General features: G+C 63.8%; 1 protein-coding gene across 1 annotated transcript; it reads left to right on the forward strand.

The window, feature by feature from the left end:
• Positions 1-666: 666 nt before the first annotated feature.
• Positions 667-4,336, forward strand: LOC141988439 (uncharacterized). Its single transcript, XM_074954228.1, has 2 exons — positions 667-777; positions 1,902-4,336. Exon 2 carries the CDS (start codon positions 1,910-1,912, stop codon positions 4,319-4,321), a length of 2,412 nt encoding a protein of 803 aa, XP_074810329.1. The 5' UTR covers positions 667-777; positions 1,902-1,909; the 3' UTR covers positions 4,322-4,336.
• The last annotated feature ends 8,045 nt before the right edge of the window (positions 4,337-12,381 follow it).

Genomic DNA, 12,381 nt, shown 5'->3' on the forward strand with positions numbered 1-12,381 from the left:
TCCCCCAGGAATACCTCCAACCGAAACGGGCACCTCTAGCTATGGGGGGGGGGTGTGTGTACACACCTGGGCATAGAGGGGCTGTGTGTATGTATACGGGGTGCAGAGAGGGACTGCATGTGTGTGTGTGTGCCGGTTGGAGGGGGCCATGGGGGTGCTGGGTGCATGCAAGGGGAGGGGGATGTCTGGGGGGGGTTGTAGAGACTGTCGGGGGGTGCATGGGGGGCTGTGTGTAGGGGGCCGTATGCATGCAGGGGGGGTGCAGAGGGGGCTGTGGGTGGGGGGCCCAGAGGGCTATGGGGCGGATGGGTGTGGGGGGTGCAGAGGGGGGCGCTGTGCATGCATGAGGGGGCTGGGGGTGTGGGGCCCAGAGGGCTACAAGGCGGATGGGTGTGGGTACAGAGGGGGGCGCTGTGCATGCATGGGGGGCGCAGGAGGGTGGGGCCCAGAGGGCTATAGGGCGGATGGGTGTGGGGGGTGCAGAGGGGATCGCTGTGGGCCGGGGGGTGGCCCCTCCCGCTGGGGAAATCTGCCCCCCCCCATCTCTGGGCGTGACTCTCCGCCCATCGCCCTGGCTTCGGGGCTCCGGCTCCAGCCCTCCCGGGCGCCAGTTCAAACCCCCCGCCTAGGAAGTGCGTAACCGGGAGCCGCTTTCACGCCGGGACCTTCCTGTTACCGGCCCCCGCCCACCCCCGGCCCTGGGCTCGGCGCCGGCTGGGCCCCAGGGGCCGGATCGGGGCCCCCAGCGGGGATCCAGCCCCCACCCTCCCGGCAAGGGTGAGTCGGGGCCGCCCGGGATCCAGGCAGGGAGCCGAGCCCAGCAGGGGCCCCCCAGCCCGGCCCGCTCGGGGGGTGCAGGGCCCCCCCCCAGCCCGGCCCGCTCGGGGGGTGCACGGGGAGGGGGGCGGTGCAGGGTCCCCCCCAGCCCAGCCCGCTCGGGGGGTGCACGGGACGGTGCAGGGCCCCCCCCCAGCCCGGCCCGCTCGGGGGGTGCACGAGGAGGGGGAGAAGGTGCAGGGCCCCCCCCAGCCCGGCCCGCTCGGGGGGTGCACGGGGAGGGGGGGCGGTGCAGGGTCCCCCCCAGCCCGGCCCGCTCGGGGGGTGCACGAGGAGGGGGAGAAGGTGCAGGGCCCCCCCCCCAGCCCGGCCCGCTCACCGGGTGTATGGGGGGGGCGGTGCAGGGTCCCCCCCCAGCCCGGCCTGCTCTGGGGGTGTACGGGGAGGGGGGGCGGTGCAGGATCCCTCCCAGCCTGGCCCACTCTGCGGGTACACGGGGGGGGGGCGGTGCAGGGTCTCATCCCCCCCCAGCCCGGCCCGCTCGAGGGGTGCACGGGGAGTGGGGGTGGTGCAGGGTCCCCCCCCAGCCCGGCCCGCTCAAGGGGTGTAGGGGGCGGGCGGTGCAGGGTCTCATCCCCCCCCCCCCCCGCCTGGCCCGTTTGGGGGTCGGGGTAGTTTTGCCCTTGGATTCCAGCTCGGGGTGTAGTGCTTAGCACCCAGGCTGGGGCTGTTTGGGGGCACCCCCTGGCTCACTTCCCAGCCCTGGTGCAGATTTCTCCTCTTCTTCCCTCCTCACCTCCTGGGCTGTGTGTCCCTTCCCCAATCCCCAGCCCTTCCCCTCGCCTTGTCCTGGGGAGAGCAGCACGGACCCCCGGCCCGCCCCCCCCCCTTGTGTGTGTGTGAGGGCGCTGCTCATGCTTGACATTCATTGCATCCCCCAGCCTTTGTAGCCCAGGGGGATAGAACCCAGGAGTCCGGGCTCCCAGCCTCCCCCCATTCTACCCACTAGCCCCTACTCCCCTCCCAGAGCCGGGGAGAGAACCCAGGAGTCCGGGCTCCCAGTCCAGGGGGGTCAGGTCCCCTCTTGGCCTGTCACTCCATGAACTCCTCTCTTCTCCCCCCAGTCCCAGCCATGAGCGAGGCAGAAGAGCACAGCCCCTCTCCGTGGGCCGAGGAAGAGGAAAAGCCGCCGAGCCCGGCTGGCTCGGAGCAGGGGATCTCGTGCGACATCCAGTGCTGGTCGGATAACGAGGAGTGGGGGCCGGACAGCCCAGCCGGCAGCGGGGCAGTGGGGGACGCCTGCTCCCAGCCGGACAGCAGCCCCGCAGCCTACCGGAGGAGCTACTGTCGTGGCTCGCACGAGGACGGTGAGCTCGGGCTGCACGCCAGCTCGGGGGAAGACGGTGAGCTCGACTTCCAGCGTGGCTCACATGAAGATGGTGGGTTCAGGTTGCACGCCGGCTCGCACGAGGACGGTGAGCTCGGGTTCCACGCCGACTCGGAAGAAGACATTGAGCTTGGACTTCACACTGGCTCGCACGAGGACGGTGAGCTCGGGTTCCACGCCGGCTCGGAAGAAGACAGTGAGCTTGGGCTTCACACTGGCTCGCACAAGGATGGTGAGCGTGGGCTGCACGGCGGCTCAGATGAAGACGGTGAGTTCGGGCTTCACACTGGCTCGCACGCGGATGGTGAGCGTGGGCTGCACGGCGGCTCAGATGAAGACAGTGAGTTCAGGCTGCACGCTGGCTCGCACGAGGACAGTGAGCTTGCGTTGCACACCGGCTCAGATGAAGACAGTGAGTTCAGGCTGCACGCTGGCTCGCACGGGGACGGTGAGCTTGGGTTGCACTCAGACGAAGATGACGAGTTCAGGCTGCACGCTGGCTCGCACGAGGACAGTGAGCTTGGGTTGCACGCCGGCTCCGACGAAGACGGCGAGCTAAACTTCCAGCGGGGCTCCGACGAAGACGGCGAGCGGGGCTTGCCTGCTGGCTCGCACGAGGGCGGGGAGCTCAGCTTCCGCCGTGGCTCGCACGCCAGCTCGGAAACCCCCCCCGCCTTCGACCTCACCGGCAATCCGGGCCCGCCGCCGTCCTCCCGCCCCGCCCCGCCGGTGCGCCCCTTCCAGTGCCCGGACTGCGGCAAGTCCTTCGGCTCCAACTCCACCCTGGCGCAGCACCGCCGCATCCACACGGGCGAGCGGCCCTACAAGTGCGGGGAGTGCGGGCGGGCCTTCAGCCGGGGCTCCACCTTCCTCCAGCACCAGCGCACCCACACCGGCGAGCGGCCCTACAAGTGCCCGGACTGCGGCAAGGCCTTCAGCCGCAGCTCCAACCTGCTGCAGCACCGGCGGGTCCACACCGGCGAGCGGCCCTACCAGTGCCCGGACTGCGGCAAGGCCTTCAGCCTCAGCTCCACCCTGCTCCAGCACCAGATCATCCACACCGGCGAGCGGCCCTACAAGTGCCCGGACTGCGGCAAGAGCTTCAACCGCAACTCCAACCTGCTCAACCACCGGCGCACCCACACCGGCGAGAAGCCCTTCCCCTGCGGCCTGTGCGGGAAGCGCTTCTCGGAGAGCTCCACCCGCACCCAGCACCAGCGCACCCACACCGGCGAGCGCCCCTTCCGCTGCACCGAGTGCGGCAAGGCCTTCAGCCTCAGCTCCACCCTGATCCAGCACCAGACCACCCACAGCGGGGAGCGGCCCTACCAGTGCCCCGACTGCGGCAAGACCTTCGGCCTCAGCTCCACCCTGCTGCGGCACCGGCGGGCCCACGCCGGCGAGAAGCCCCACCGCTGCCCGGACTGCGGCAAGAGCTTCGGCGTCCGCTCCCACCTGGCGCAGCACCGCCGGGTCCACACCGGCGAGCGCCCCTTCCGCTGCCCGGACTGCGGGCGCGGCTTCGGGCAGAATTCCCACCTGGCCCAGCACCGCAAGGTGCACCGGGCCGGCGGGGAGGCCCGCCCGCCCGGCACCCTCTACATCTGCGGCGACTGCGGCAAGAGCTTCCGGCAGAGCTCCCACCTGGCCCAGCACCGGCGCACCCACACCGGCGAGCGGCCCTTCCGGTGCGGGGAGTGCGGCCGGGGCTTCTCCCAGAGCTCCAAGCTGCTGGAGCACCGCCGGACCCACACCGGCGAGCGGCCCTACGCCTGCCCCGACTGCGGCCGGGCCTTCGGCCACAGCTCGGCCCTGGCCCAGCACCGCCGGACCCACACCGGCGAGCGGCCCTACGCCTGCGGGGCGTGCGGGAAGAGCTTCAGCCAGAGCTCGGCGCTGGTCCAGCACCAGCGCATCCACACCGGGGAGAAGCCCTACCGCTGCTCCCGCTGCGGCCTTTCCTTCCGGTACCTCCTGCAGTACACCCGGCACCAGAAGCTGCACGCCCGCGAGGAGCTCCTGGCCCAGGAGAGAGCCGGGGCGGCGCCCCCGGCAGCCGGGGCACCGGCGGCCTCCGCGGCTCTGGAGGTGGCCCCGGGGGCCGGGACGCCGGGGCTCTCCGCAGCGCTCGGGATGGCGGTCGAGGAAGGGGTGTAGGCGTGGGAGTGTGAGAATCTGCCCCCCGCCCCAGGGGGGGCGTGGCAATAGGGAAGGGGGAAGCAGTGAGGGAAGGAGGGCTGCGGGGGAGACACACTGGGAACCCTCTGAGGTTGATGCTGATCAGCGTGGAGGGGTTGGGTCTGAACAAAATGTATCTGTCTTTTGTGTACAGGCGTGGGAGGGGCAGGGGAGCAGTGGGAGCCCGGACTCCTGGGTTCTATCCCTGGATCTTGCAGGGGATTGGGGTCTGGTGGGTTAGAGCAGGGAGGGTTGGGAGCCAGAACTCCTGGGTTCTTTCCCTGGCTCTGGGAGGGGAGTGGGGTGTAGTGGTTAGAGCAGGGAGGACTGGGAGCCAGGACTCCCGGGTTCTGTCCCCGGCTCTGGGAGGGGAGTGCGGTGTAGTGGTTAGAGCAGGGAAGGCTGGGAGCCAGGACTCCTGGGTTCTGTCCCCTGCTGTGGGAGGGGAGTGGGGTGTAGTGGTTAGAGCAGGGGAGGCTGGGAGCCAGGATTCCCGGGTTCTGTCCCCGGCTCTGGGAGGGGAGTGGGATTTTGTGGTTAGAAGGCTGGGAGCCAGGATTCCTGGGTTCTGTCCCCGGCTCTGGGAGGGGAGTGCGGTGTAGTGGTTAGAGCAGGGAAGGCTGGGAGCCAGGACTCCTGGGTTCTGTCCCCTGCTGTGGGAGGGGAGTGGGGTGTAGTGGTTAGAGCAGGGGAGGCTGGGAGCCAGGATTCCTGGGTTCTATCCCTGGCTCCGGGAGGGAAGTGGGGTCTAGTGGGTTAGAGCCGTGGAGCTGGTGGGGTGAGGATGCCGTAATCCGCTCTGTTGGCAACATTAATGAGTAGGCAGCGTTCCCCGTTGCCGTAGAGGGTGTTAGTTTAGTAGAGGCCGCGCCGTAGAGAAGCAGCGGAGAGGTGCCGAGATGGGGAAAGGGACCGGGGGCCTTCCCCCACTACGGAGCCCCGGCTCTAGTCTGTGGGGTGGGTGGGGACTAAACAGGAAGTGAGTGGAGAGGAGTTTAGCACAACCCCACCACTACAGAGAGAAGAAATCCGAGGGTGTCTGAGTTCCACTGGGAGATTCAATACACCTCTGGGAGGGGAGCCGGGAGTCTAATGGTTAGAGCCGGGGTAGGGGCAGGACTCCTGGGTTCTCTTCCCGCTCTGGGAGGGGAGTGGGGTCAAGTGGGTTAGAGCTGGGGGGGGGGCTGGGAGCCAGGACACCTGGGTTCTGTCCCCAGCTCTGGGAGGGAAGTGGGGTCTAGTGGTTAGAGCACCAGGAAGGGGGGTTCAGGACTCCTGGGTTCTTTGCCCAGTCCTCCCTCTTTGCTGTCATTATGTAACCGTGAGGTGCATGCCACTCTGTGCCTCGGTTTCCCCATTTTTAGATTGGGGAACCGTAACGCTTCCGGGGGCGGGGCTTCTCCAGTTTAACCCATAAACATCTATGCAGCCCTTGGGGAAAATCTGTTAGTGAAGTCTGGGTGGGGTTGGGGAGTTATTCCCCCCACACACACTTCCTTGTGCGTGGGGGGAGGGGGGTTGGGGAGTCATTGTGGGGGTGGGTCCGTGTGTGTCATCCCAGCTTGGGGTGGGGGACAGCCGAGCGTGGTGGGGGCTGCTGCAGGTACCTGGGAGCGATCAGTCCCTGCTCTCAGCCGTGGTCCTGTGTTCCTCACCCTTGTAATAAAGACTTATTGGCATAACAGCTGCTGTGTTCTTCTGTCAGACTCTTGGCAGGTTCTCACCCTGCCCCGCTCTATCCCACTAGATCCCACTCCTCTCCCATCCCTGGGGATAGAACCCAGGAGTCCTGGCTCCCAGCCCCCCCCTCTAACCTACTAGACCTCACTCGCCTTCCAGCGCTGGGGATGGAACCCAGGAGTCCTGGCTCCCAGACTCCCTGCTCTATCCCACTAGACTCCACCCCCCTCCCAGAGCTGGGGATGGAACCCAAGAGTCCTGGCTCCCAGCCCCCCTGCTCTATCCCACTCGACCCCACTCCCCTCCCACTGCTGGGGATGGAACCCAGGAGTCCTGGCTCCCAGCCCCCCTGCTCTATCGCACTTGACCCCACTCCCCTCCCAGTGCTGGGGATGGAACCCAGGAGTCCTGGCTCCCAGCCCCCCCTGCTCTATCCCACTAGACCCCACCCCCCTCCCAGAGCTGGGGATAGAACCCAGGAGTCCTGGCTCCCAGCCCCCCTGCTCTATCCCACTCGACCCCACTCCCCTCCCAGCGCTGGGGAGTGAACCAGAGTCCCTGTCCTCTCTCCTCTAACTACTGGGCCATTCTTTACTGAATTCCACCCTGTATCATTTCCTCCTCTTCTTTCCAAAGTCAGCCTCCAGTTTTTACCGCTCCCTGGCCTCAACTGAATCGTCAGTCGCTCGTCAGACCTGTCCTAGTTTGTTATAGGCGGGGGGGGGGGGGGTATTTATTAGCCCTCTGAAACCCGCCTTGGGCACCGAGTTTTCTGGCATGCAGGTTCCTTGCTTGGCTTGCGAGGGAATCTCTGTATTTATCCCCTTCCGCCCGGCCGAGCGCTGGGCTCACCCCTGGAGGGTAGGCGGAGCGGAGAAAACACCGAGGCCGGCGGCTCCGACGGCTAACGCGGCCTAGTTGCCCGTGACTGGCTCCCCCGAGAGGCACACCCGGAGCCCGACAAAAGATGCGAGCCCTCCAGAACGGTACCGATTCCCAGGGCAGAAGCCACCGCCGTGGATATCTAGTCTGCCCCAGGCCAGAGACCTGCCTCAAAATAATTCTTAGAGCAGATTTCGTCAAAAAACCCCATCCTCGCTTGATTTTAAAAATGGTCCACTATAAAAACTCTCCTCGTTAAGAATTTACACCTTCTTTCCCGGCTGATGTTGTCTAACTTCAGCTTCCAGCCCTTGGATCGCGTTGGACCTTTTCTCTGCTAGAGAAGCCCCTTATTCAGTATTTGTTCCCGGGGGTATTTTTAGACTGGGATCAAGTCACCCTTGGACCTTCTCTTTGTTCAGCGAAATCAACTGACCCCCGCGGAGGCGATCCTTGTACAGCAGGTCTTCGAAGCCTTTAATCGTGCCCCGTGCTCTTCTCTAGCCCCTCCCCAAATTAGCCACATCCATAAGCTCTCTGCTCCTCCTTCAGATTCCCCTCTTTAGCCAGCCCGGGCTCGCATTAGCCCCTTTGGCCATGAGTCACACATGTTGAGCTGCTTTGCCAGGATGACCCCCAAATCTCTCACCTTCTCACTGGCCCCTTTTGCCCCGGGGTCTCCAGTTCTGGGGTTCTCTAACTTCACTGCACTGTGACCCCCGTCTGACAACAAAAATTACTCCACGACCCTAGGAAGGGGGCCTGTCACCTGAGCCCCGCCGCCCATGGGCTGAAGCCCTCGGGCTTCGCTTTCAGGCCTGGGCAGCGGGACGTGGTCTAAGCCAGCCCCCAATAAAATGGGGTCCCAACCCACTGGGGTCCCGAGCCGCCGTAGGAGAACCGCTGCTCTCGGGTATACGGCTTCTTCCTGCGGCGTGAGCCGGTGAGAAACGGCTGGAGAGCCAGAGCCGATTTATTAGCTTCCCGACCCCGCGAGACCGAGCCCCTGCTAAACCTGCCCACCGGGGCAGAGCGCGGCTGTCTGAATTTCAGTTGAGGACCATTCGCTATGGTCCAGGCTTGGCAGCAGTCGATTTTTTTATCCCTAATGGATTTCACTGGACCCACGCAAGCCGACAAATCCACCGCTCGTCAAAATACACAGCAAGGCGCCGTCAGACAAAGGCGCGGGTTCCTTGAAGGCTGTTTATTGTGTCTATTTTGACCATTTGTGTTCTTAACAGTTACGAAGCTTGAATCGCGACCTCTCCTGTCATGCCATCATTTGAGTCAGCCGGCCCCCGTAACTGCCCGCCATTGTGCCAGTTTACATCGACACACAGGGAACAAAACCCTTAAAATCCAGCGTGTCGCTCCACGGTGAAGCCTTAAGAAGCCAACCAGAGCAGAAATAAAATGCTAAAAAAACATCAAGATGGCTCTTTGCTGTCCAATGGCCACGAGACACGTTGAAGTCTGTCGAACCGAACTGACCGGGCCACGGAGTTTCAGTCCACCGCGGAGAGGAAAAGCTATTCCTCGCCCGGCCCCTGCATCCGAAATGCAGCCGGACACAGCGGAGTGCCAACTGAAAGAAGCGTGGACAGGCGTTGTGACCGATTATTTCAGAGCCATGAGCAATGTCTTGCCGGCTGGTTTGGCAACTTCCGACTGCTTAAGGCCGGGCGTATTGGAAAGGCAGGAAATCAGCTCATGCCCCCAACCCATGCAGAGAGCGGAGCTGGTGTGATAGCCCCGATTACAAGTAAACGGGTGTGAATCCAGAGTGAGTCCATTAACTACCGTGCAGTTTCCCAGGGGGTAGCTCAAGATTTACACCAGGGGAACTACGATGATCTGGCCATGACCCCACTGCAGCCCGAGGGCACCGTCCCCTCTAATTTTTGACAGGCCCTGTGTGCAAATGGTGCTTCTGTGAACAGTTTTGTGCGTGCGGTGTTTCGCCGTGTGCACGGGGTTTAGGATCGGTGCGCACACCCACAGCTTAGAGGAAACAGTGCCTAGGAGTGACTCCCGATTCACCCCGGGGCGGGGGGCTGAGATGAGACTCTAGCTCCCACGGAAAGACCCAGCCCTATAACTCCCCTCAGCATTCTCCAGCCATGAGATCTTTGGAAACCCCTATGGGGCGACAGAAAGGGGGCAGAAAACCCCAGATAACCCAGTCTGATTCCCAAACCCCCTCCCCCCTCTAACCACTAGACCCCACTCCCCTCTCAGAGCTGGGGAGAGAACCCAGGAGTCCAGGCTCCCTGACATTGCTGCCTTGCAGGCACTAAATACTATTAATTTCAGTCTCTGTTGAAGGAGAAATCCCCGCTCTCCTCCCAGAGCTGGAGATGGAACCCAGGAGTTCTGGCTCTCAGCCCCCGCCCAGCAGGGTGGGCTGAGTGTCCATCAAGGGAATGGGTGGCTGAACATGGGCACAGGGCATTGTGGGAATTGTAGTCCTGACCGCAGAAAGGAGAACAATTAGGATGTTGCCTCATCCCCAGGCCCACCTATGGAATCGCCAGGGATGGGCTGGAGCGAGCCCCCCCCCCCCCCCATCTAAAGCCCTGCCCCAGCCTAAAAGGAGGAGCCACTCGACCCAGGCACCAAGAGTTGGGGGGGTATTCCCAGGCCCACGTGAGAGACCAGACCCGCCGTACGCCTCTGGGGTGACACGGTAATCCTGGAACCTAATAATGGCACCATAAACGCTGGGGTTTTCAATCATATTTCACTTCCAGATAGCCGGGACAGGACTGTGACAGATAAGGCGGGACTGGGAGTCAGGACTCCTGGGTTCTATTCCTAACTCTGGGAGGGGAGTCTAGTGATTAGAGCAAACAATGGCCACTAGAACTTAATTAGGGTTCTATCAGCCCCCCCCCAACCCACTCGACCCACTCCCCTCCCAGGGCTGGGGCTAGAACCCAGGAGTCCTGGCTCCCAGCTGTCCCTCCCCTGTCCTAACCTAACGTCCGACGGGAAGGGTGCTCGCAGACAGGGGGTAGCTGTGTCGTTTCTCATTCCCGTCCCCCATGAGGCAACATCCCTGCTTGTGTCCCGCACTGGGCTCCTGATCCAAAGGCTGGGCAAGCCGGCCCCCCAGCTGGGCGAGTCTGTCAGCCAGACTCCCCTGACCCCCAACTCCAGAGCCTGCGGATCCCCCCGGCTCGAGACCCAGAGAGGGGGAGAGCTGGGGTGGGTGGGTGAATGAGGAGCCCCCTGAGATGGGCACTAAGTGGCAGGCTGGGTGAGGGGGACGGGGAAGGCGGTAACTCAAACGGGACATGGACGGGGGGGTGGGGGGAAGAGGGATGGTGACCCAGACCCCCACTGCCTAACATGGGCTATGTCATCCAGCCAGGGGAAGCTTCAGATACCACCTAATGGGCTGTGGAGTGTGACACCTGAACGAGAGAGAGAGAGGGGTGTATGGGGATAGATAGAGCTATCCATCCCCATACACCCTCATATCGATCGATTGATCTGAGGGTGTACGGGGATGGATGGATGGATGGATGGATAGATACGAGGGTGTACGGGGATGGATGGATGGATGGATGGATCAATCGATCTGAGGGTGTATGGGCATAGATTGATATGAGGGTGTATGGGGATGGATAGATAGAGGGGGCGTTAGGGGAGAGATAGAGAGATAAGAAGGGTGTCTGGGGATAGATTACATGGGAGGGGTGTACAGGGATGGACAGACAGACAGCCCATTAATCTCAGTGTAATTTACCCTTAGGCCCAGAACCTCAGAGCTATGCAGGCACCGAAATCCCATGGATGTCACTCACCCCAGGGGAGTTAGGTGCCTACACAACGCCAGGGCGCGACCCCAGAGGACAGCTTCCCAACGTGCCAATGGGAGTTGGGCACTCCAGGGCCCACGTGAGACCGGGCCAGTTCGAGGGCGTGGCCTGCTAGGCCAGGGGTGGGAAACCTTTTTTCTATCAGGGGCCACTGAGTCACAGAAAAAAAATCAGGCCCCACACAGCCCCGCACGGGGAGTGGCACAGGGGCTCAGGGCTTTCCCGAGGGTTGCCAACTTTCTAATGGTACAACACTGAACATCCTTGCCCCGCCCCTCCTCAGAGGCCCCGCCCCTTCCCTGAGGCCCCGCCCCCCACTCACTCCAGCCCCCCCTCACTGTCCTCCACCCTCACTCACTTCCACTGGGCTGGGACAGGGAGTTGGGATCCGGGAGGGGGTGAGGGCTCCAGCTGGGGGTGGGGGCTCCGGGGTTGGGGTGGGGAGCTCTGGGAGAGAGTTAGGGTGCAGAAGGGGGTTCCGATCCAGGGCCGGGTAGGAATTTGGGGTGCAGGCTCGAGCCTGGCGGCACTTACCTCAAGTGGCTCCCGGACGAGGGCGCAGCAGGGCTAAGGCAGGCTCCTTGCCTGCCCTGGCTCCGCACTGCTCCCAGAAGCGGTCGCTATGTCCAGCCCCTCAGCGGAAGTGCCACCCCCACAGCTCCTACTGGCCCCGGTTCCTGGCCAATGAGAGCTGCGGAACCAGCACTGGAGGCGGGGGCAACATGCGGAGCTTCCCCGATCGCCCCTGTACCTAGGGCCCGCAGGGACACGCCGGCCGTTTCCGGATGCTGCCCAGAGCCAGCTAGACTTCTGACGGGCTGGCAACCCTCGCTTCCCCCCACAGCGGGGTGAGCCGGCGCTTGTGGCTGCAGCCCCGCGGGGGAGCGGGGGCCACGAGGCTCGGGGCTTCCAGCACACGGAGTGGAGACTTGCCGCAGGCCGGATTAAATTAAGCAGAGGGCCAGATCCGGCCTTCGGGCTATAGTTTCCCCACCCCTGTCCTAAGCCCTACAGTAACACAAACACTAAGAATACTGATTTTGAAACTGAGGCTTCTAAATCCCCTAGGCCAGTCTGCCACTGTAGCCTGGGCACCTGAGCATTTGGGGCAGTTTGCTGGGCAGGGGAGGGGGGGATTCCACTAGGGTGGCGCCTGGCTGCGGGGAGCCCAAGTCTGGACTGACTGCATCCCTTGGTGCATCTCAGGGACTGTTGCCCGCGTCCCACAGGGGCAATCCGAGCACGTATCACCATTTTACATTAGTATTCTGTTCCAGTCGCGCCGGGCGCTGCCCAGGCCCCGGCCAAGCACCGGGCCCCCCCTCGCGCCGGGCGCTGCCCAGGCCCCGGCCGACAGTGCTCCACAGTGAGAGACCGGCCATGCCCTGCAGAGCCCACATGCTAAACAGACAAGACAAAGAGCGGGAGGGAACCAGAGGCACTCACAGGAGAAGCTACATGCCCAAGGTCACCCAGCAGGACAGTGGCAGAGCCAGGGACAGACCCCAGGAGTCCTGGCTCCCAGATCGCCCCTATCCTTGCGCTAACCCACCAGACCCCAGTCCCCTCCCAGAGCCAGGGATAGACCCCAGGAGTCCGGGCTCCCAGCCCCCTTGTGCTAACCCACCAGACCCCAGTCCCCTCCCAGAG

This window comes from Natator depressus, chromosome 6 (assembly GCF_965152275.1).
Source record: "Natator depressus isolate rNatDep1 chromosome 6, rNatDep2.hap1, whole genome shotgun sequence".
NCBI lineage: Eukaryota > Metazoa > Chordata > Testudines > Cheloniidae > Natator > Natator depressus.

What these genes read in the sequence shown, in the direction of transcription:
- LOC141988439 (XM_074954228.1), top strand. Translation starts at nt 1,910, where the DNA reads ATGAGCGAGGCAGAAGAGCACAGCCCCTCTCCGTGGGCCGAGGAAGAG.